We start from the raw sequence: 25,395 nt of genomic DNA, 5'->3' as shown, positions 1-25,395 counted from the left end.
GCACAAATTCAAAATTATGAATAAGCTTTCACTGTTTATCCATTGGTCCCACAAATATTTATGGGACAGGCATTATGCCAGATACTAGTGATAAATCCAGAGTTCCTTCAAAGAAATAAAACACAATGGGACAGACATATGAGTAACTAGGCCATCCCAGTACTGGATAACACATGTTACAATAACATTGGTGCACTGAATCACTTAATCCAGTCCCAGAGAGTTGGGGAAGACTTCCTGGAGGAGGAGGAAATGTCTAGCCTGGGATCAAACCTCGGGCAGTATGTACCAAACAATTTTCAGTAGAGAGGCTGATTAATTGTCCTGGGAGGAAAAGGAAGGTCTCACAAAGGCCAAGATGGACTGAACCTTACAGTTTTCTTTTCTAACCAACAAAGGGGCCATAAAGTCATAGACAAATTCTTTGGCAACTTTGAAAAATAAAAGGTCTGTTAGTCCGATGAAGAATGTATAGTATTTGGGACACCTGGGTGAGTCAGTCAGTTAAGTGTCTGACTCTTCAGCCCAGGTCTTGATCTCAGGGTTGTGAGTGCAACCCCAGCGTTGGCCTTCACGCTGGGTGTGGAAACTACTTAAAAAAAAAAAAAAGAATTTATGGTATTTGATTTCTTTTCTTTTTTTTTTTTTTTTAAAGGTTTTATTTATTTATTCATGAGAGACAGACAGAGGGAGAAGCAGGCTCCCAAGGAGCAGGGAGCCCGATGCGGGACTCGATCCCAGGACGCTGGGATCATGACCTGAGCCGAAGGCAGACGCTTAACCATCTGAGCCACCCAGGCACCCTTGATTTCTTTTCAATAGCTAAATATTCTCTTTTTTCCAGTATTGTAGTGTTGTAGCCATGAAGAACTGCCGCGCACAAGGGGATCCGATCTGTGTGGATGCTTACTTTAAATTTTGCCATGTGACGTCAACACAGTACAGTATTGTTTAGTAATCGCTTATTTAGATGGTTTCTCCATAAGAACATGAACTACTTATCTTTTTTGATTTTTTACATTACTAGTTAAATCAATCACGTTTACATTAGAACTCTGTCCCAGAAATGATGTCTTGCTAAAAATTGCCTGAGGGGACCGACCCTTCGACTTCAGCTTCCACCTGGCAGGTTCTCATTAGCCGGAGATCGCTTTGTCCTTAGGCTCAGAGAACAAAAGGAGACTGAGACAGATGGGAGGTCCGAAAGGCCACGGATCCTAGACGTCTAGGGAAGCTTCTGAGAAGCAGGGGGATTAGGCATTTCACTTAGGTACAGCACTTTATCAAGAGTTTATCTAAGGAGGTATATTTATTTTCTTTAGCACACTGTTTTCTTGAGGCCGCGGTAAGAATTTCCAAAGAGGGGCGCCTGGGTGGCTCAGTCGGTTAAGCGACTGCCTTCGGCTCAGGTCATGATCCTGGAGTCCCAGGATCGAGCCCCGCGTCGGGCTCCCTGCTCGGCAGGGAGTCTGCTTCTCCCTCTGACCCTCCTCCCTCTCATTCTCTCTGTCTCAAATAAATAAATAAAATCTTAAAAAAAAAAAAAAGAATTTCCAAAGAGTTCACTTAAAGTAACAAAACAAAAAAACAAACGAAAAAGCTTACTTTTGTTTGCCTAGTTGCCACGCCCACCCTTCAGCCTCTCAAATCCTTAGCGGAAAAGTGCGCCGCAGCTGCCGCTGCCGTACACAACAGGTAAGAGATGCCCAGCCCGCCACCCTTTCTCCGGAGAAGTACATCCGGGACTCTGAGGGGCGTGACTGGGAGGCGGAGTCTACAAGCAACGTCCCGGCTCCGCCCACCCGGCGGCGCCCACAGCCAGGCACGCCAGCCGCGCCCGCCAGAGGTCGCCGGCTCGGCAAACAGGTTTCTTATTTGACGAGTGTCTGGCCAGTCGGGTTTCTAGTTCTCGCGAGAGAAAGCGCAAAGCCTGTCGGGAGGGATGCGCTGCAATCTCTAGGTTTGCCCAAAATGGCAGCCTTGGAAGAGGGATTCACGTTGTCTGCGGTACCCTTGGGTGCCGGGCCTAACGGACTCCTAGGCGTGGAGCAGAGCGACAAAACAGACCAGTTTCTAGTGACGGATGGCGGCAGGACCGTCATCCTCTATAAGGTGAGGGTGATATGATCGGAGAGCCCCCCGCTGAGGTCTCGCCCCTTTCTGAGCACGGAGCCAGAGCTGCAGGTTTCTCACAGCTTCAGAAAGATCGTCGAGCGGCTTATTGGCCTCTCCCGGGCGCTGAATGATGTCTAGAATAGGAGTCGGTTGTTCTTCTGGGGAAAGAGGCATATTTCCGACTTGCCGGCGGCAGAGCGTCTGAGTGCACGTGGGCTAGACTCAGAAAGGAAAGGAAAACCTGTGCTTGCGCTTCGCATCTCCCGGAGATGGCCTTAAGATCCCCTCCCGGGGTTTCTGTTACCCCAGCTGTCCGCAGAAGGGTTGAACAGAGATTGGGCGGGAGAGAATGACCGGCAGCGTGGGAACAGTGGTTTAACTTTGTGCCCATACACTTTTCCCCCCTCTTTGGGGAAAAAAGGTTTGCAGATTGTTTTATTTGATTTCTTAGTAGCTTAATGGGAATCTTGATTCCGAGTAAGTGTCTATTGCCAACGAACTACACGCTGTAAATCCTGGAGTTGAGTCTTGGGCAGGCTCTATAGGTCCCGCCCCCTTTTTATCCAAACTGTTGACTCACCACTCCTAAACAGTTTTGCTTTTAGTGGTCTCATAGAAAGTAATTATTTTTATCTGGGCTGCTGAACATAGTTTCCCGTGTCTTTAAGAAGCTAGCTATCTACTTTGAAGTTTTGGAACAGGTTGCCAACATTCCCTATAGTGTTTGCTGGTCTTGAGTCTTTCTGATGACACTGTTGGCTTTTACCTCCACTGTTAAGTGGACTTAAAAGTTTTGCAATTCCTGCATGAAAATACAGTGACTGGAATTGGCATGATCCAGCTATACCTACTCAATTTCCCATGCCCCCGTTCCAAGGCACAGTGGAATCCCATTCTTTTAAGTGTACTATTTACTGAAAAGTGTTGCTAATTTACTTTTTTTTTAGTAACTTAGTTATATTTTCTTTTTTTCTTTTTTTTTTTTTAGATTTTATTTATTTGACAGAGAGAGCACAGGCAGGGGGAGTGGCAGGCAGAGGGACAGGGAGAAGCAGGCTCCCGGCAGAGCAGGGGGAGCCTGATGTGGGACTCCATCCCAGGACCCCAGGACCATGACCTGAGCTGAAGGCAGTCACTTAACCAACTGAGCCACCCAGGCGTCCAGTTATACTTTCATTTTAATTAATTTTTTAAAGTTTTTTACATATTTTTTAAAGATTTATTTATTTGAGAGAGAGGGAGAAGCAGACTCCTGCTGAGCAGGGAGCCCAATGGGGGGGCTCATCCCAGGACCCCGAGATCATGACCCCAGCCAAAGGCAGACACTTAATCAGTTGAGCCACCCAGGCACCCCAAGTTTTTTATATTTCTAATTGTAGTAAAATACATACAACATACAATTTACTATGTTAACTGTTTTTTAAGTGTACCGTACAGGGTATTAAGTATGTTTACGTTGTGCAGCCATCACCACCATCCATCTCCCAAACTCTTTTCATCTTGCAAAACTGAAACCCTGTACCATTAAGCAATAACTGCCTATTTCCCCAGCCCCTGACAACCACCATTCTACTTTCTGTCTTAAGTGGAATCGTATAGTGTTTGTCTTTTTGTGACTACTTACTTTTTTAATTTAGGAAATTTATTAAATGTTATTTTTTTTTTAAAGATTTAATTTATTTGACAGAGAGAGAAAGATAGAGACAGCGAGAGAGGGAACACAAGCAGGGGCAGAGGGAGAGGGAGAAGCAGGCTCCCGCCAAGCAGGGAGCCCAATTCGGGGCTCGATCCCAGAACCCCGGATCATGACCTGAGCAGAAGGCAGATACCTAACGACTGAGCCACCCAGCTGCCCTTAAATGTTATTATTTTAATTCTTTCTTTGCTTGATTGTAAATTTAATTGCTTGTAATGTCTGAAATTGACTTTTTGAATATTTTATGTTATCTTGATTTTACTAGGTTTCTGATCAGAAACCCTTGGGAAGCTGGTCAGTGAAACAAGGTCAAATTATAACATGTCCAGCTGTGTGCAACTTTCAAACTGGAGAGTATATTGTTGTACATGATAATAAGGTAAGTTCTAAAACTTTTTATATAATAACATATACAACAGAAATCAAATGTTGATTTATTAACTGTTTGTGTTAGATATAAGTAGAAATTGGAATGCTTTTTTAACTTGTGTGTGTTGATTTAAGGTTTTGAGAATATGGAGTAATGAAGATGTAAACCTGGATAAAGTATTTAAAGCTACAGTAAGTCTTTGGATTTTTCTTCTCTTTTTTTTTTTTTTTTTTTTAAAATTTTTTTTATTTATTTGACAGAGAGAGACACAGCGAGAGAGGGAACACAAGCAGGGGGAGTGGTAGAGGGAGAAGCAGGCTTCCCGCGGAGCAGGGAGCCCGATGCGGGGCTCGATCCCAGGACCCTGGGATCATGATGTGAGCCAAAGGCAGACGCTCAACGACTGCGCCACCCAGGCACCCCTCTTCTCTTTTTTTTAAAGATTTTATTTATTTGAGAGAGAGAGCACAAGCGCGGAGAGGGAGAAGCCGGCTCCCGGTTGAGCAGGGAGTCTGATGCGGGGCTCAGTCCGAGGACCCCAGGATCATGACCTGAGCCGAAGGCAGACGCTTAATCCACTGAGCCACCGAGGCTCACGCATTAGTCTTTGGATTTTCTAATGTGTCTGTTAGCTTATTGGTGAGATGAAATAATTTGTAATGTAGTATTTTGCTTATCTTAAATACATCTGTGAAAGTGACCATAAAAGTTATATCAGCTTTTCATTCATATCTTGGAACACATCTTAGTTCATGAGTTAATATATTAGAAAATAGAAACTTTATTATTACCTGAGATTAAGGATTTAAATAATTCCTGAATGATATGTTTGCAGTTTTTTCCATGAGTTTAGATGTTTATGGTGTGTCCCATGTGAGAACTTCACTGTGCCCTTTCTTAAAATAGGTAGAACAGACCCTGCCAATTTTATACATTATATATTTTTGGAGTGCACAGAATGCAGTAAGAAAGAACCTTGAGTAACTGTGCCTTTTCTACTGATGACCTAAAGTGTGTGTGTGTTTTTAACGATTTATTTATTTGAGAGAGAGAGCACGCACAAGTGGTGGTGGGGGGGTGGTGCCCGGGAGAGGGAGAGAGAGAATCTCAAGCAGACTCCCCTCAGAGCACAGAGCCAGGCGAGGGACTCGATCTCATAACCCTGAGATCATGACCCTAGTCAAAATCAAGAGTCATAAGCTTAACAGACTGAGCCACCCAGGCACCCCTGACCTAAAGAGTGTTTTCTTACTTATAAAATGAGGGTCTCAAACTAGGGTGACCTTGAAAGTCCCTTCCAGTTCTGAATGTCTAACTAAATATAATTAGCAAATTTTAGAAGTGGCGCATAACAGAACTGATTGAGATATAATGGCAGTTATCCCTTGGACCCTTGAAACTTCTGTCTAGCTAACTGTGCTGTCTGCTGGCCCTCGTCTTTTTGTTTACCTTGCAGTGACACGATCCTTAATTTTACAGTGGGGTTAACTTCTTCTCTTGGGCTTACAGGCTGTAGTTGTAATGACGGCCCCAGTTCTTACCTAGCACCCGGACTGCTTGAAACTGCAGTACTGCCTTCGTTTCTACTGCTCCCCACCTTCAGGGTTTGGAGATCCAGCTTGTACCTAATCTCCAGCACTCCCAATGGAAGGATAAACTAAAAATGCATAAAAATGATGACTTTAAGGGTGGCTCAGTCAGTTAAGTGTCTGACTCTTGATTTAGGCTCATGTCATGATCTCAGGGTCATGGGCACAAGTCCCACATTGGGCTGTGCACTCAGCACGGAGCCTGCTTGAGATTCTCTCTCCCTCTGCCCCTCCCCCTGCTCACCCATGCTCTCTCTAAATAAATAAATAAAATCTTCTAAAAATAAATAAATGAAATCTTTAAAAAGTGATGACTTAAGGGGAGAGCAGGGGATAGGGTAGGCAGAATAGGAGCAAAAGGCTTCTGTGTATATTTTATGTTGTGCATTTTTTTTTTTTAAGATTTTATTTATTTGCAAGAGAGAGAATGAGAAACAGAGAGCATGAGAGGGAGGAGGGTCAGAGGGAGAAGCAGACTCCTCGCTGAGCAGGGAGCCCGACGCGGGACTCGATCCCGGGACTCCAGGATCATGACCTGAGCCGAAGGCAGTCGCTCAACCAACTGAGCCACCCAGGCGCCCTATGTTGTACATTTGACTTTGGAACCATATAAAGCTGAATCAAAATGAAAACAAATCAGTTCTTAAAAAATAAGCTTTCTATAAATGTCCTTATTCTCTTAGGTAGCAGCTGTTTTAGAATGTTTTAAAAACATTGTATTCTTATGTTCTTCTAGTTGCCAGCTGAGATATATAGGATACATTCAATACAAGGGACAGAACCCTTAGTACTCTTCAAGGAAGGTGCTGTTCGTGGTTTAGAGGCCTTGCTTGCAGAGCCCCAGCAGAAAATTGAAACTGTTATCTCTGATGAAGAAGTGATTAAGTAAGTTCCAATACTTGTAAGTGAATTTTTTCCGTAATAAAAATGTACTGTGCATGTTTTTTGTAACATTCTTTCCCTTGTTCAAAAGTATTTTGGTTATAAACCTAATAAAAGCTTAATTAAAAACCATTTATATGCCATTGACCAAATTAGCATCCTCCAAAAACCTCTAGAATAATAGGTCATTGGGGAAACTGTAGGGTCATATGAGTCCTATTTTGATGACAGAAGACTGGATAGTAAGTTATTTGAAGATGAAGTGGGTAATGCCATGAGACCAAAACCTCTGTTTCTGTTATATTGCCTTGACTGCCAAGGTCAGAACCCTTACCCCTGAGGACAAGTACAGTTTGTTGTTAGTGACATCATGATAGTGTTTTGAGCACCCTGCTTTTCCCAGATTCTGGAATAAAACTGGGAAAATGACTCAAATTTTCATGATTTCACATTTCTCCAAACCCCATTATTTTATCATGTTTCCTGTTTAGTTAACTTGCTGCCTGTCCTGGCCCACTTGATGCAAGCTCAATTTCTAAAAGTCAGAGGGAAGGCTTGTACTTAGTGAATAATGTGGACAACGACCAGGTGTATCTTGGACTGCCCTGTTGAATGCCTCTAATGTGTGAGCAACTGTGTTTGGAGGAAATCTTTAGGAAAAAGGGATACAGGTAGATGACCTGAGTTCTGATGGCCACTTTGCCAGAATCTGGCTATGTAGCCTTGGTTACAAGCCCTTTACCCTCCCTGTACCTCATATCCCTCTGTCACTTAAAGAAGGCGGGTGAGGGCGCCTGGGTGGCTCAGATGGTTAAGCATCTGCCTTCGGCTCAGGTCATGATCTCAGGGTCCTGGGATTGAGTCCCGCATCGGGCTCCCTGCTCCTTGGGAGCCTGTTTCTCCCTCTGCCTTTCTCTCTTGCTCTCTCGTGAATAAAAAAAAAAAATCTTTAAAAAATAAAAAAAGAAGGCGGGTGAGATCCTAATGTTTTCCTCAGAGCACTAGTCCCAAAAGTGACTGAAAAAGGGGAGGGGAGGGATCAAATAAGTTGAATAACACTGCATACTGTCACACACCCACCCCTTTGGAACTTTACAATTCACGTGGTCTTCAAAGCTCTGGGAAGTTCAGCAACTTGCATTTAGTCCACAAATTCATTTGACAGAGAAATGCCTACTAATTCTGTGTGATGTGTATTTTGAAGCCCTGAATTAAGTTCCATGACATCTCTTTGACTCTAAAAAATATTTAATAGAAAATATTCTCTGGAATTTAGATTTATAGGTTTCTCTCAGCTGGTGATTTGTCATTTTATAATTTTTCTTCCTATTTTTTTAGGTGGACAAAGATTTTCATGGTATTTAGGCATCCTGTTTTAATCTTTATTACTGAAAAAGTAAGTGATAGCTTTCATTCCTGGCCTATTTTGTGACATTTCAAATTCACATATATTATTTTTAAACTAAAATTGGGCTTTAGTATTTCTCTCGGAAGATTTTTTTTTATTGTGTATCTTTTTTAAATACTAAAAAATCTGGTTATGAAGAAATATTTTTTTTTATAACATTTTTACTTTAATTGGACAAGAGGTTTTTAAGCACTCATTAAAGTAATTAGAAGAGAGTGACAAGTGGCTTTAACGTTTAAATATAGTTGGTTGAAATGGGAATATTTTTAAATAAAATAACCTTTTTATGTGCAGCACGGAAATTACTTTGCTTACATACAAATGTTTAACTCACGTACCTTAAGCAAATACACACTCTTACTTGGACAAGAAGAAAAATCTGTTATACAGAGTTTCAGTGCATCTGTGGATCGGAAATTCATCTCTTTGATGTCATTAAGTAAGTATTTTTCTTTAAACTTTCAGCGATTGTAAATAAAGGATGGTGGGTTTTCTGAGTTAGAGTCTTAGGTTTTTTGCAGTTTTCTATTGTAGCACTTTCCTTCACATGCATTCTTACAAGCATTTGTGCCTTCATTTTTTGCACTTTGCCATATCTGGTCATGATTAAGTCAGTGGTTCTCTGTAGGTAACTTTTATGTCTTAAGATTTATCTGGTTAGAGTTAAGCAGTAAAATTTAAACCAGAAATAAGGGGTGCCTCGGTGGCTCAGTCCATTAAGCATCTGCCTTCAGCTCAGGTCATGATCCTGGGGTCCTGGATTGAGCCCCACATCAGGCTCCCTGCTCAGCGGAGAGTCTGCTTCTCCTTTTCTCTCTCCTTCTGCCTCTCCCCCTGCTTGTGCTTGCTCTCTCTCTCTCTCAAATAAATAAAATCTGTTAAAAAAAAAAAAAAAAGATGTATCATAAGCAATAAATAATAATATAATACCAATAAAAAAGGGAAAATTAATCTTTTATCTTTATCATCATAAGGCCAGGTTCTTTGATACTGTAATTAGTGAAGCATAAAATAAGGGGCCCCTGGGTGGCTTACTCCGTTAAGCATCTGCCTTCGGCTCAGGTCATGATCCTGGGGTCCTGGAATCGAACCCCGCATTGGGCTCTCTGCTCAGTGGGGAACCTGTTTCTCCCTCTCCCTCTGCCTGCCACTGTGCCTAGTTGTGCTCGCACACGCGTGCTCTCTCTCAAATAAAATCTTTAAAAATAAATAAATAATAATAAAACTAAGGTTGGTATTGAGTGACTCCTCTAATTCTCTTTTCTAGCCTTAACATTTAGGGTACCCTTCTTTGAACAGTGGTGGAGGCAGGTGAGTTAAAGGAATCTAACAAAGCATTAATGGCCTATGCAAGCCAGCATTTTATAGATTTGTTGATGCCTTGTAGATTATCTCTATCTAATGGTCTAAAGTATAACCCTGATCTTAGGTGACTAGGAAAAAGAAAAATGCCTTGTGGTGTCCTCTTCATCCTGCCCTTTATGGCTCCTCTTGGAGTTGTCTTAAGAGAATTAAGGGAGGAAAAAACAAGGACATTATTTCCATATTATCACAATTTAAAAATCTTTTTATTGTCTTTTTTTTTTATTAGTTTCAGAGGTAGAATTTAGTGATTCATCAGTTGCATATAACACACAGTGCTCATTACATCAGGTGCCCTCTTTAATGCCCATCACCCAGTTATCCTTTCCTCCCACCCCAGTTAAAAAATCTGTGAAGTTTTTTAATGTGCAGATGTTTGCAATGGCTATTAAGAAAAAGTTCCCATCATTTATCTTATCTAGAAGGTCTTTGGAATCCACTTAATGCCTTTGCTTAAGAGGGACTGGTTTTCTTTTCTTTTTTTTTTTTTTAAGATTTATTTATTTATTTATTTAACAGAGATAGCACAAGTAGGCAGAGCGGCAGACAGAGGCAGAGGGAGAAGCAGGCTCTCCGCTGAGCAGGGAGCCCGATGCAGGGCTTGATCCAAGGACCCTGGGGTCACGACCTGAGCTGAAGGAAGCCGCTTAACCAACTGAGCCACCCAGGCGCCCCAAGGGACTGGTTTTCTTACAGTTTAATCTGTAAGATATACTTAGTGGTTTGGCTTGATTTGGTTTAGTTTGGTTTTTTAAGTAGGCTTCCTGCCCAGCATGGGGCTTGAACTCACAACCCTGAGATTAAGAGTTGCATACTCTACCGACTGAGCCAGCCAGGTGCCCCAGATATACTTACTGTTAAATGAAAGTTTACAAGTTAAGTTTTTAGCTTAGTGAATGAACACTGAAATAAGGGAGTCTGAACCAAAGGGTCATAAAATCTTCCTGTAACATAGCTAGAACCACAATAACATGCCAAAATTCAATTGACATGCCAAAAAACAGTAATTTCTTACGGTTTTCAGGGTGATACATTAACGAGAAATGTCATGTATAGACCAGAAGGCTAATTAATTTTGAATGTGAGGTATATCCTTTTAGTGATTAAATTGTCGTCTTGCAGGTCCCTCTCATATTTTAAGTTATTGTAAGTATTTAGCTGTTGTGACATGTCTTACTGAGAGTTTTATTAATAATATTCCTCCCTCAACTTGAGGTTTGTAGTGCAATTTAAGGGAAAGCATAGAGCGATGTGATTGTTAAATTTGTTTATTTTTCTGGGTGTATCCTGTATCAAATTGGTACAACTTACGAACAGCCTAGTACCTTTAACTGTAACAGATAGAGAACTGTCCTTCAACTGATAATGAATAATACTTGTTTCCAACAGGCTCTGATGGATGTATATATGAAACCTTGATACCAATACATCCAAGTGACCCAGAAAAAAATCAGAGGGTGGTTAGGTCACTGTTGCTCAAGACTGTCGTGTCTGGTAATGCTCGAAATGGTGTTGCACTCACCGTCCTGGATAAAGATCACCTAGCGGTCCTGGGACCACCGCTACCAGCTTCCAAGGGTGACTGAAATCTGTTCAATTAAGAAGTCCTTTGGATTTTTCCTTCAAAGTGTACCCTTTAGTCTTCTTTTTCTTTTTTATTTATTATCACTTATTCATTTTCTCTAGTGTCATACTCAAATTATTTTTGTAGCTTCCTAACTCTCCTTGAATAGGTCTGTGATTTCATCTTACATTCGTTAATATTTTTTAAATTTATTTTATTTTATTTTATTTATTTATTTTTACTTATCTCTACACCCAGCACTCAAACTCACAACCCTGAGATCAGGAGTCACATGCTCTACTGACTGAGCCAGCCAGGTGTCCCATCTTTTTAACACATTTCCTTGTATCACTACCTTGCTCATGACTAATGTCTTAAAGGAATAAAAACTGCCAGTGTCTGTGCCAGCCCATAGGCATTTGATCATTGGTAAGCCTTGTGGTAGGGATTCGAATTCATAGTCTGGTGACATTTCAGCAGAAAGGAAATCCACTGGACTTGGACAACTTGAAATTCAGGGACTGCTAGTATGCTTTTTCATCTCTGACTTCAGAGCATCGTTCTCATTTTCACTTCACCTTGCCCCCCAAATACCCGTCCGTGCGCGCGCGCACACACACACACACACACACACACACACACACACACACTCGTTGTCTGTCACAAAGAACACATTTGTTCTGGCCAGCGCGAGAGTGGGGTCTTTCAGGCAGTGCTATGAAATTCAGAATCTTTTTGTCTAGTATTCAGGCTCTCCCCCGTCTAGACCCCTATCCACTTTTTCCAGTCTCTTTTCTCAATTTCGGAGCAAGAATCCTTTGATTTATTCAGCCCAGGCTCCCTGCTGTACACTTAATCTGCCTGTCCTCATCTGTGTACTTTGTTCTTATGTTTCTCCCTCTTACTATTAAGATAGGAGCTACTAGTTACAGCATAGCTATACCGTGCCAAGCCTTTTATGTATATTATCTTGTTGTTTGTATCATTTAATCTTCCCACAATACTAGGAGAGAAAGTGGTTACTAATAACACTCCTGTTTTACAAATTAGCAGATAGGTATTGGATAACTAAGTAGAAGGACTCTTTACTTAGGCCATAGACCTTACTGATCTTCAGTCCTGGTGCTTCGTCACTTTACCATGCTGTGCTTCTCTCTCTCCCACCATCATCCCTCTTTCTGGTTCCTGCTCTAACCCTCAAAGCCTGGTAACTACTGTTAGAGCTTCCTATGTCTCTTTCTAGAGTGTTTTCACATGTGTACAAGCAAATACTACTACTTATTTTTCTTTCCTCTTCTTTTTACATGAATGGTAGCATACCATTAACACTTGTGCACCTTATTTATTCGCTTACCTGAGAGGTCCTAGAGCCCTTTCCATATCAACATTTATTACTAATTTATTATGATTGTTATTATTAACACTTTATGCTTTTAGGGCAGTGTAAGGTTCACAGCAAAATTGAGGGGAAGGTACGTAGATGTGCCATATGCCCTCTTCCCCCACACATGTCCACTTCTTGTCGTAAGATCTCATTTCCTTGAGTTTCTGTGGCAATCACTGTCGTTATTACTCATTTTATACCTCATAAAGCAAGACTTATGTGTTTAACTATGTCTCTCCCTAGTCTACCCACTTCCTTCCCCACCATCCTCAGCGTCACATATTTATATGTGGCACGACATCTGAATTTGTATGTCTTATTTTATAGAATGCCTCTCCATATGGAACACGAAGTTTCAAACACTACAGACTTCCAAAGAGCTACCACAGGGGACCAGCGGTCAAGTAAGTTTTTGTTTTTGGGGATTTTCAAATCTAGTTACTTTTGTGCGTGATAAATGTAGTATAAAGGAAGAGACTTCAGATTTAAATAATTTGGCAGTTTTTGATTAAAATAAATTGAGAATTATTTTTTACCTGCAAGCTTATTGTTTCAATTTCTGTTAAGTTTGTCACTTTTCAGTTATAAGCAATTTTAGATCAAGGGAGAACAATGAGTAAATAAAACAAAGCTGTTCTTTGGTTTGATGTTTTTACTTTTGTATTTGTTTATAAATATTTTTATTTTTTATTTTTTAAGTATTCTCTACATCCAGTGTGGGGCTTGAACTCACAACCTCGAGATCAAGAGTCACTTGCTCTGTTGACTAAGCCAGGCAGGAGCCCCTACTTCTGTATTTTGAACCATACGCTAGGGCTGTTACTTTTCCTAATAAATTAGTCTTTTAGGTTATATGGTAAACATTATCGTGGAGTTACATAAGAATTACAATTTTTTAAAGATTTATTTGAGAAAGAGAGGGAGAGCAGGCACAAGCAGGGGGAGGGGCAGAGGGAGAGGAGCGAGAGAATCTCAAGTAGGCTCCCTGAGGAGCACAGAGCCCACCACGGGGCTCCATCCCAAGACCCTGAGATCATGACCTGAGCCGAAATCAAGAGCTGGTCGCTTAACTGAGCCACTCAGGCGGCCCTTACATAAGAATTATTGAAGAGTTAAAATTTTAGCCAACCAGACCAAACTTTCTGATGCAGGGGTCCTTGTATATTTTGTTACCCATTTTATCTTCAGTGTCTGTCTGTCAGAGGTGCTCAGAAAGGACTGGTTGTTTAGTGAATGCATATTCATATATAAATAAAATGTAATCAAGATAATATGATGTTACAAATAATTGTGATTAGAGCATAAAGAGACTGGATTTCACAGCATACAATATAATTTTAATTTATATTTAAACAAATAATAACAAAATTAACCATTCACAGTTCTACCACTCTAACAAACTTGTTTGATTTCCATGTTCCTTTAAGCTTTTTGTTCATATATCTGTCTTATATTTTACTATTTTAAAAATTGGAATGATAAGATAGAAACAACGTTAAATTCTGCTTTTTTCATCTAGTACGTCATTAACAGAGTACCCTGTTACGGTCCCCTTAGTAATTATTACATTAATAGATGTATAACAGTGGCAGTGTTACTTTTAAATAATTTAATTAGGGGCGCCTGGGTGGCTCAGTCGTTAAGCGTCTGCCTTCGGCTCGGGTCGTGATCCCAGGGCCCTGGGATCGAGCCCCGCATCGGGTTCCCTGCTCAGCCCGGAGTCTATTTCTCCTTCTCCCACTCCCCCTGCTTGTGTTCCCTCGCTCATTGTGTTTCTGTCAAATAAATAAAATCTTTTATTTATTTATTTTAAAGATTTTATTTATTTACTTGACAGAGGAAGACACAGCGAGCGAGGGAACACAAGCAGGGGGAGTGGGAGAGGGAGAAGCAGGCCTAAGCAGGAAGCAGGACCCAGGGACCACTACCTGAGCCGAAGGCAGACGCCTAACGACTGAGCCACCCAGGCGCCCCAATAAAATCTTTAAAAAAAAATTAAAAATAAATTAATTAATTATTTTAAATGCATATATTGATCAGATTTTTATGAGTAAAGAGTGTCCTTTAAATTATGCTTTATTCAGATGTGGGCAAAAATAAGAGCTGTGTAAACCTACCCAGGTAATAAGTTGTACATGTGAGATTATTCTGGAAAGTTCCTTAACTTTGTTTTGTCATTTTTGTTATATTAAGATTGCTCATACCGTAAGTTATTGTTATAAATGCAGCTCAGATCTTAGAAGCGAAAAAAAAAAATTGCTTACATTTTTTATAACATTTTTTTGTAGCTCTGGTATTATGGGGAAAATTTATTTATGCTACATGGAAAATTTCTTACTGTGGTTCCATATAAGTGTGAAGTATCTTCATTAGCAGGTGCTCTTGGAAAACTCAAGCATAGTCAAGATCCAGGTAGGAACTTCTGTTTGTAGTTTTTATTTTTTATTTATTTATTTTTTTTTAAAGATTTTATTTATTTATTTGACAGAGAGAGACACAGTGAGAGAGGGAACACAAGCAGGGGGGAGGGGGAGGGAGAAGCAGGCTTCCTGCGGAGCAGGGAGCCCGATGCGGGGCTCGATCCCAGGACCCTGGGATCATGACCTGAGCTGAAGGCAGACGCTTAACGACTGAGCCACCCAGGCGCCCCTGTAGTTTTTATTTTTTGTTTGTTTGTTTTTTAAGTAACCTCTGTACCCATTGTGGGGCTTGAATTCATGACCCCTGAGATCAAGAGCTGCATGCTGTACTGATTGAGCCAGCCAGGCGCCCCAGGACCTTCTGTTTTTTATTAATATAAACCATTTTATTAACTTTCAGTTTGATGTAGATTTCTAAAACCATCAGTTTACAGAGCCCATTTTTGATGTTGAAATTTACACTGTTCTTTGAAGTTTCCTTGACCCAGGTATCTACCCTGGGAACAGCCTACATTGCAGGTATTGCTGCAGGCTGAAGAGCTACACTGTTTTGAACACCAGTGTTCTGACTTCAGGGGCAATGGGAGAGTCCCCCAGACAAAATCATGAATACTTTTACCCTCCTGGGTTTACCAGTGGTCTCATCTGTTGGCTTAGTGTTGCTGGGCGCATAGCCTTAGACTGTATCGTAAAGTACTGATCTGGGGTTCTCAGGGGAATTCAGTGATCTTTAAAGCCTGTCTTAAATTGTGCACAGTGGTGGTTTTTTGTTGTTCTTTGGTTGGCTAAATCTAGTAGGTCAAAAAATTCCAGAAATTGTATACTTTGTGTTTTCTTAGGCCCTCAGACTGTGCCTCATTTTGTAAACTGGGAAACATCTCAGGGATATGGACTTGGATCCCAGAACTCAGAGCAGTCGAAGAGAATCGTAAGTTTGGTAGTTGAAACAGAAATGTTAATGCAAATATGCAAAAAAAAAAAAAGAAAGAAAAGAAAAAGGTGGAATTACCTTAATGATTTGCATCTCTACAACGCTTATAGCTTTGATCTTTTTTTTTTAAAAAAGAAGATTTATTTGAGAGAGAGCACACGTATGCACGCGACTAGGGGGAGGGGTAGTGGGAGAGGGAGAAGCAGACTCCCTGCTGAGCAGGGAGCCTCATGCAGGACTCAATCCCAGGACCCTGAGATCATGACCTGAGCTGAAGGCAGACACTCCACGGACTGAGCCACCCAGGCGCCCCTATAGTTTTGATCTTAGTGACAGCAATTTGAATCTTGAACCCAGTAACCTGACATCTTTTATCCAGAAATGACATGTGTTGTCTAGTAGTTAATTTTTATGGGCATGTGTTTGTGTAAGACATAGGCGTGAAAATGCACAGTTTGCAATTAGTAATGATGCCTTCCTGAGTATAGAAATTTTCTGCTTAAGAAACAAAAACGTTAAAAGTCTTAAAGGTATTTAAGTTAGTTGAGATAAACCCACTTTTCACTATAACAAAATTAAAGTATTTTAAGAAGTTTTTGATTAGAGCATAAGTTTCTTTAGGACACTTTGAGATCCTAACCAATTTACTTAATTCCAGTTAAGGAGAAGAAAAATTGAAGTGAGTGTACAGCCTCCAGCGTCCAAACAACTTTTGTCAACTATAAAGGTAAGTACAATATTAGAAATATGAAAAATCAACTCAGGGGGTTAAAAGAAATCCCATCTACTTTTCATTCTAATTTTTATGATCATTTTTTATATCTGTAGCTAACAATTGTATAGTGTATTAAGGTTGTCAGAGCTCTCCAGTACTTTGGCTTATTTGGCTCTTACTAAGTATTTTGTGAAGTCACTGTAATGGTGGTGGCCTCATCACTCTCTCTTTCCCCTTTGCAATGAATATATTTGTAACTTAGCCTCTTAAAGAATTTGATTTCTAAACCCTGGCATTGTGTTTTGTTTTGTGTTGTGTTTTGTAGTTTGTCTTTGGAGTTGATGCTACAATTCACTACACAAGTTCATGGCAGTGCATGAATACTGTTAATGATTTAAGAAAACGTTGAGCTAGGAACTTTTAAGTTCAGAGTGACATTAATGTACCAGACTGAACTCTGTTACTTCTGCCCTTTCAGAAAGATTCAGAAAAACACATTGAAGTAGAACTATGTAAATTTTTGGCTATTAAGCAGACACCTGACTTTCATACGGTTATTGGGGACATAGTATTAGAACTTCTGGGAAGACATAAAGCAGAACCATCATTTTATCCCCGGAACTCTTTGATGCAGCTTATCCAAACACATGTGCTTTCTTACAGGTAAGTGTTTCTGTATACCAAACTTGATATGCATAACTTTTTTGACCTTGTTTTTTTACTAATTTTCATACTCTGAAAAAGCTTATACATTATTTGCGATTGAGATTTTTCTTAAGATACAAAAATGAGTCCCGGTGTTTTGTCTTAGCTTGTGCCCTGGCTTGATGGAGGTTGCCCTAGAGAAAGCAGATGTACAGATGTTACAGCTCTGTCTGCAGCAGTTCCCTGACATTCCTGAGTCAGTCACCTGTGCTTGCTTAAAAATTTTCTTGAGGTAAGTTAGAAGTTGATGGTCCTTTTTCGTTAGTGCATTTTTAATCTTTTACATTACTTGATTTCTGAAACTTTGCTTACAAAATGAACATTTTTCCAGTGAGATCATGCAGTGATAAGGATTCATTTCTCACTTTCAATTAACATGGTAGCATTAGTGATGACAGTCTTCAAGAAGCAGAAATCAATATGGAATCAGTTTCTGACTATAGTGATTCTGTGCAAGAGGAGAAAATGGAAGAGCAAACGGAAATTCTTCACAATGGCTTCAATCCTGAAGAGGAAAACTGTGATAACTGTGACCGGGAGTTAAATGAAAAGCCTCGGGACGCAGCAGAGGAGACCACTTCGTGCCCTGTGATACCAAAGAGAGCAGCTCTGCTGTATCCTTTGAAATAGTTTCCCTGGCCTTGTCTCTTTACCTACAGTCAAGTGCCACACAGTACCTAGGGAGTAAATAGATCATTTCAAATGCTTGCTTTTCTGTTTTTCCATCTTTTTCAGTTTCTGCTGGAAAATGGAGTATATGCAAACAACTTACTTAAGCCTGATTTAAGAAGCTTTGTGAAGGCAGAAACTTTATCGATTCTAAAAATTAGTATTCTGGATAAATACCAGTTATAGGGGTGAAATATTCCAAGTGACCTCTGGTATTTATGAGAAAGATCAGTGATAGAGCTCTTTGAGAAAAGTAAAACTTCCTATAAATTTAGAAGAGATATCACTGGGGAAGGGAGTTACTCATAATTTCAGTAGAAAAGCCTTTATTTATTAAAACAAGGTTTTCCTTTAGTCCTAAGTAGAAATGCAATTCTTCATTCAGCTTATAGCGAAATGTTTCTTCTGCCTCACTTGAAAGACATCCCGGCACAACATGTCACTGTAAGTGTTCTTAGACATCTATAGAATTTTATTTCTGGTTTTTTTTGTTTTTTTTTTTTTAAGGTTTTATTTATTTATTTGAGAGAGAGAGAATGAGAGAGAGAGAGCACATGAGAGGGGGGAGGGTCAGAGGGAGAAGCAGACTCCCCGCCGAGCAGGGAGCCCGATGCGGGGCTCGATCCTCTGACACCAGGATCATGACCTGAGCCGAAGGCAGACACTTAACCGACTGAGCCACCCAGGCGCCCCTTATTTCTGGTTTAAATTTTACTGCTTAACTCTAACCAGCTTTAGGGCATTTGAAAGGTTCTCAGTTTCTTTCATGTGAATAAGAGTTTTCCCAGCCCCCACGCTGAAAAATTGTGCCTAGGAGACGAGTGACTTTAGGTTGGCAGATCTTAGCATGTTCCTAGTGCCAAGCCTGAAGGCCAGGTAATCCATCTAAGCTAAAAACAAGTGCCTAGCTGGCTCAGTTGGTAGAGCATGTGATGCTTGATCTCGGGGTTGTGAGTTCGATCCCCATGTTGGGTGTAGAGATTACTTTTAAAATACATACATACATACATACATGTATAGATACACGTTTTGGGTGTTTTTTGTTTTTAAGTAGAAACAAAATTGCTGAGAGACGGATTTTTTCTCTTCTACTTATTATTTACAAACAGAATAAGCTCCCCGGCCACCGCTCCCAAACCAGATGAACTCCTCATTGATGGCAAAGCCTACATTTTATTCATTTTTGTGTCTAGCATATTTGTTTGATGTATAATTAAATTCAGTAGCTTCTTAAAATTCTTCAGTCTCTTTGTTAGCTTTATATAGAGAGAACATTTTTCTATCAAGGTGATAAATTGTCCTTTTTCTTCCTACCCAGCTATTTCTCCAGTATTTGTATTTCCTTTATCTGAAGTGTAGTGAAAATGCTACTATGACTCTTCCTGGGCTACACCCTCCAACCCTGAACCAGGTAAGGTAATCATTTTTTAACTTATTTTTTTATTTTTTATTTTAATTCAAGTATAGATAACATACTTATATTAGTTTTATATTATTATTTATTATTTCAGTATTATATTAGTTTCAAGTATACAATATAGTGATTCAACACTTCCATACAACACCCAGTGCTCATCATGATTAGTGAACTCTTACTCCCCTTCACCTATTTACCCCATCCCCCCACATACCTGTCCTCTGATAATCAATGGTTTGTTCTATTTAAGAGTCTGTTTTTTTGGTTTGTCTCTTTTTTCTTTGTTCATTTGTTTTGTAAATTCCATATATGAGTGAAACATATGGTATTTGTCTTTCTCTGACTTATTTCGCTTAGCATTATACCCTCTAGATCCATCCATGTTATTGCAAATGGTAGGATTTCATTCTTTTTAATGACCGAGTAATTCTGTATATACGTACCACCTCTTCTTTATCCATTTGTCTGTCGATGGACACTTGGGGTGCTTTTATAATTTGACTATTGTAAATAATGCTGCAATAAACATAGGTGTGAGATAATCTTTTTAATTTGACCTGGTACTGGGAAAACTGTAAAAAAAAAAAAAAAAAGTTATATATAATGTCAGAACTTGGAATTCAGTTACTGATTTCCCTTTGTCTTCTGGTTCATATGAACCTTCTCCCTCACCATATATACAAACCATTGGAATGAGAGGTGGGGAGCATCTCTCAACTTGGTAGGTAGATTTTTAGAGCCATAATTCTATACTAAAGAACTTAAATACATCTTAAATTCCTGATTCTTTGGGGCACCTGGGTGGCTCAGTTGGTTAAGCATTTCAGCTCAGGTCATGATCTCAGGGTTGTGAGATCAAGCCCCCCATCAGGCTCTGCACTCAGCGCAGAGTCTGCTTGAGATTCTCTTTCTCTTCCTCTCCTCCTCCCCCAACTCATGCATGCGTGTCTCACACGTTCTCTCTCTAAATAAATCTTTAAAAAAAATTCTTGTTTCTTTATTGTAACCCTTTTCAAGAATTTTCTTAGCTTCTTTGGGAGAGGGTGATAATAAGTGTCCTAATCTCTTAAGAATAAGAGAATAGGGCGCCTGGGTGGCTCAGTTGGTTAAGCGACTGCCTTCGGCTCAGGTCATGATCCTGGAGTCCCTGGATCGAGTCCCGCATCGGGCTCCCTGCTCAGCAAGGAGCCTGCTTCTCCCTCTGACCCTCTCCCCTCTCATGTGCTCTCTCTCTCTCATTCTCTCTCTCTCTCAAATAAATAAAATCTTTAAAAAAAAAAAAAAAAGAATAAGAGAATAAAGATTAATAAAAAATGTTTTCAAAGAATCTCTTGGTACTCTTTAAATATAGTATTTATTTGAGCAGTTTAAAACATTAAAAAGTTTATTGTGGTTAGGAGGACCTGGCTAGCTGGCTGGCTCAGTCAGGAGAGCATGTGATTTTTGATCTTGGGGTTGTCAGTTCGAGCCCCACGTTGGGTGTAGAGATTACTTAAAAATTTTTTTTAAAAAGTTTATTGTGGTCTAAGAAGAATATGTTACCCTAATTAAGTGTTTGAAACCCTTAATTTGACTACTTAAAATTTTGTTAAGTAGTTAACTTTCGTAGTCAAAAATTCCAACAATACCAAAGGTTGCATCTCCACTCCTATAGTGCCTCTTAGGGATAACTAACGTTAGAGTTTCTTTTAGGGGGCGTGAGTGGCTTAGTTGGATAAGTGTCTGCCTTTGGCTCAGGTCATAAACACAGGGTCCTAGGATCGAGACCAATGGCAGGATCCCTGCTCAGTGGGGAGTCTGCTTCTTCCTCCGCCCCTCCCCCCCCACTCATGAGCTTTATCTCTCTCTAGCTCGTTCTTTCTCTCAAATAAATAAATAAAATCTTTTTAAAAGTTTCTTTTGGGGTTCCTGGGTGGCTTATTCTGTGGAACATGCTACTGTCCAATCTTGGGGTTGTGAGTTCAAGCCCCATGTTGGGTACAGGGATTACTTAAAAATAAAACCTTTATTTATTTATTTATTTGTTTATAAATAAAACCTTTAAAAGAAAAAGTTTCTTGGGGCGCCTGGGTGGCTCAGTCATTAAGCATCTGCCTTCGGCTCAGATCATGATCCCAGGGTCCTGAGATCAAGCCCTGCATCGGGCACCCTGCTTCAGCAGGAGGCCTGCTTCTCCCTCTCCCACTCCCCCTGCTGTGTTCCCTCTTTCACTGTGTCTTTCTCTGTCAAATACATAAATAAAATCTTTAAAAAAAAAAAAAGAAAAGAAAAAGTTTGTTTTTGTCTGGAAATTTTCTTTTTTTTAAATTAAATTTAGTTTTTTTATTTAAATTCAATTAATATATAATGTATTACTTGTTTCAGGGATACAGGTCTGTGATTCATCAGTCTTATATAATACCCAGTGCTCATTGCAACACATGCCCTCCCCAAGACACACCCAGTTACCTCATCCCTCCATCCCCCTCCCCTCTGTGGAAATTTTCTTTCTATACCCTAATTTATCTTCCTGTTGTCTTTCTAACACAAATTAGATCATAGTATGCATGCTATTTGAACCTCACTTTTTTCATTCTGTACTGTGTTTTGGACATTTTCTAGAGCAGTTAACATACATCTGCAGTATTCTTTTTTTTTTTTTTAAGTAATCTCTTACACCCAGTGTGGGGCTTGAACTCACGACTCAGATCAAGAGTTGCACACTCTTCCAGCTGAGGCAGCCAGGCACCCCCTGCCTCATTCTTTTTAACCATGCATACTGTTTCATTTTTGTGGATAGTTTTTAATTTATCAGTCCCCTGTTGATTGGCATTTAAGTTTTTTACAGTTTTTTTACTATTTTAAACAAACCTTCAGTGAGCATCTTTATACAGTTATTCTTACGTAATTATGAGAAAACACCTCTGGAGTAAATTCCCACAAGTGAAATTACTAGATAAAGAATACATACATTTTTAGTTAAAAAAAAAATTTTTTTTTAATGATCAACCTTCCCCCCCCCCCTTTTTTTTCTTCTTACTAAGTAACCTCTACACCTAACATGGGGCTTTTGAACACACAACCCGGAGATCAAGAGTCTACTCTTCTGACTGAGCCAGCCAGTGTCCCACATTTTTAGTTTTGAAAATGCCAGTACCTTTCTGAAGGGTTTGTGACCATCTTTTCTAGCCTATTTATAGCCCCGTTCTTGAATTGCCATGTTAGGTTCTTTGTCCATTTTTCAATAGCATTTTCTGTCTTTTTAATTTTGGCTAATAAAGAATTCTCTTTGTATTAGGAAGTTAGCCTTTTTTTTTTTTTAAGATTTTATTTATTTGACAGAGACACCGCGCGAGAGGGAACACAAGCAGGGGGAGTGGGAGAGGGAGAAGCAGGCCTCCCGCGGAGCAGGGAGCTGATACGGGGCTCGATCCCAGGACCCTGGGATCATGACCTGGGCCGAAGGCAGACACTTAACAACTGAGCCACCCAGGCGCCCCAAAGAAGTTAGCCTTTTTTGTGGAGTGTACTATAAGTACTTTTTTCCTATCACTTTTTACTTTTTTCAGTGTAATTTTTGCCATAGGTAAGTTTTTAATTTTTAATTTCATTTTTAAATTTTAATTCTTTTTTTTAATTCTTTTTTTTTGGTAAGATTTTATTTTCTTATTTGACAGAGAGAGATAGCGAGAGCAGGAATACAAGCAGGGGGAGTGGGAGAAGGAGAAACAGGCTTCCTGCCAAGCAGGGAGCCCGATGTGGGGTTCAGTCCCAGGACCCTGGGATCACGACCTAAGCCAAAGGCAGACGCTTAACGACTGAGCCACCCAGGTGCCCCTTAATTATTTTTTTAAAAGACATATTTAAAAAAAATTTTTTTTAAAGATTTTATTTATTTATTCATAAGAGAGAGAGAGAGGCAGAGGGACAAGCAGGCTCCCCGCCAAGCAGGGAGCCCAATGCGGGACTCCATCCCAGGACCCTGGGACCATGACCTGAGCTGAAGGCAAGACACTTAACCATCTGAGCCACACAGGCGCCCTTAAAAGATCTTTTTATTTAGAGAGAGAGCATGGGGGGTGGAGGAGGGCAGAGGGAGAGGGAGAAACAGACTCCCTGCTGAGCAGGGAGCCCAGCATGGGCCTCAATCCCAGGACTCTGAGATTGTGACCTGAGCTGAAGACAGACGCTTAACTGACTGAGCCACCCAGGTACCCCTTTAAATTTTAATTCTTTAAATTATTAAGCTTTTCCTTTTTGGCTTCATTATGGTTATGTCACGCTTAAGGCTGTTCCTACTCTGAGAATATAAAAATAAAAATAACTACCCTTTCTTTCCCTGGTACATTCATGGTGTCCTTTTCTGTGTTTAATTCCTTGATACATCTAAAATATATTTTGGTGTAAAGAGTTTCATAGGGATCAGGCTTCTCCTCTCCACCCAGATGGATAAATCAGTTTCCTTAATGTTTTTTCATGAGAAATGATAATTTGCATGTTAACTACACCATGTGAAGATGTAGAACTGTGTAGAATACTTTAATAAATGTATAGTAATGTATTTTAGTTCATGGTAGTTCATCTTTAATACACAACACCCTATTTTGGGGGCATTGTGTATATTTCAGAACAGGAGATGAGTGGGTTGTTTTTTTTGTTAACTGCCAATTATTTATTTATTTATTTATTTTTAAGTAATCTCTACACCCAATATGGGGTTTGAACCCACAACCCTGAGATCAAGATTCTCATGCTCCACCAACTGAGTCAGCCAAGAGCCCCAATTTAAAACAAAATTTTTAATAAAAAGTACTCATTCTTTCTTGGATTAAATATCACTCTCGCTTTCTTTTTACTGATTAATGCTATGAAAAAGATTCACTTATGCTTGTAAAATAGCAAGTGTAAATCAAAGAGTTTTTTATATTGGTTAGAAATTAACTCCATTTCTAAACTTAAATGTTTAGATTTTTGTAAACAAGACTAATTTTTTTTTTTTTAAGATTTTATTTATTTGAGAGAGAGAGAATGAGAGACAGAGAGCATGAGAGAGAGGAGGGAGGGTCAGAGGGAGAAGCAGACTCCCTGCTGAGCAGGGAGTCCGATGTGGGACTTGATCCCGGGACTCCAGGACAATGACCTGAGCCAAAGGCAGTCGCTCAACCAACTGAGCCACCCAGGCGCCCCTAAACATTAAGACTAATTTTTATAACGGATGTAATTCTGGACTTTGTAAAATGAATTAACCTAAAATTAAATTTAAAATCTTAACTTGGGCTCCTGGGTGGCTCAGTCGTTATGCGTCTGCCTTTGGCTCAGGTCGTGATCCCAGGGTCCTGGGATCGAGCCCCGCATCGGGTTCCCTGCTCAGCGGGAAGCCTGCTTCTCCCTCTCCCACTCCCCCTGCTTGTGTTCCCTCTCTCGCTGTGTCTCTCTCTGTCAAATAAATAAATAAAATCTTTAAAAAATAAATAAAATCTTAACTTTCCTTTTCCTGTTTGTCTTCAGATTATGGATTGGATATGTCTACTTCTGGATGCGAACTTTACTGTTGTGGTAATGATACCAGAAGCAAAAAGGCTACTGTTGAGTCTTTACAAGTTTGTGAAATCCCAGGTTTGTGATTATTCGATATATACTGAGTTTCGTTGGTACCCAGGTATCACTTAAATTATAATTTATTCTTAAATTTTTATCTTGGAATAGTTATAGGTAGTCATGGAGGATTTGTTCTTGTAGAAGTTATGGTAAAAGTTACTCTGAAACTTTTTTCTTTAGATATGCATTTGTTCCGAGCTCAACAAGATTGAAGTAAGTTTTCGTGAGCTGCAGAAACTAAGTCAAGAAAAGAACAATAGAGAATTATATTCAATTGAAGTGCTGGAACTCTTCTGATATTACCAGTTCTCCTTCATAGACATTTTATGAAGCTCTTTTATGTGAATTCTTCTACTCATCCAGGCAAGAGATGTGTTTTGTTTGTGACTGTCTCTCAGTGACAAGAGAAATGTGTCAGCTAGTACCTGGACCATCACTTACTGATGCGCCTAAGTTGGACTGTAGGTTTCACGTGAACCTATTTTAGTTTATGGACAGTGGTGGGGAGAGGTTCTGAAGCTTTTTTTAAATATGTAACTGAGCTGATTTTAAGTAAACTTATTTGTGTATTGATAAAAATCTTATTTCTTA

The 25,395-nt window shown here is 39.9% G+C and overlaps 1 protein-coding gene across 1 annotated transcript; it reads left to right on the top strand.

Annotated features, from left to right (window-relative positions):
- The first annotated feature begins 1,899 nt into the window (after window positions 1-1,899).
- NOL11 (nucleolar protein 11) lies at window positions 1,900-25,395 on the top strand. The gene is made up of 18 exons (XM_021678419.1): window positions 1,900-2,112; window positions 4,077-4,190; window positions 4,316-4,372; window positions 6,507-6,655; window positions 7,991-8,048; window positions 8,355-8,499; window positions 10,812-11,000; window positions 12,698-12,774; window positions 14,659-14,782; window positions 15,630-15,718; window positions 16,380-16,448; window positions 16,915-17,099; window positions 17,248-17,373; window positions 17,525-17,755; window positions 18,176-18,254; window positions 19,129-19,221; window positions 24,715-24,822; window positions 24,985-25,395. Exons 1-18 carry the CDS (start codon window positions 1,972-1,974, stop codon window positions 25,099-25,101), a joined length of 2,151 nt encoding a protein of 716 aa, XP_021534094.1. The 5' UTR covers window positions 1,900-1,971; the 3' UTR covers window positions 25,102-25,395.

This window comes from Neomonachus schauinslandi, chromosome 15 (assembly GCF_002201575.2).
Source record: "Neomonachus schauinslandi chromosome 15, ASM220157v2, whole genome shotgun sequence".
Classification (NCBI taxonomy): domain Eukaryota; kingdom Metazoa; phylum Chordata; class Mammalia; order Carnivora; family Phocidae; genus Neomonachus; species Neomonachus schauinslandi.
This window is presented reverse-complemented; position numbering and strand designations above follow the sequence as displayed.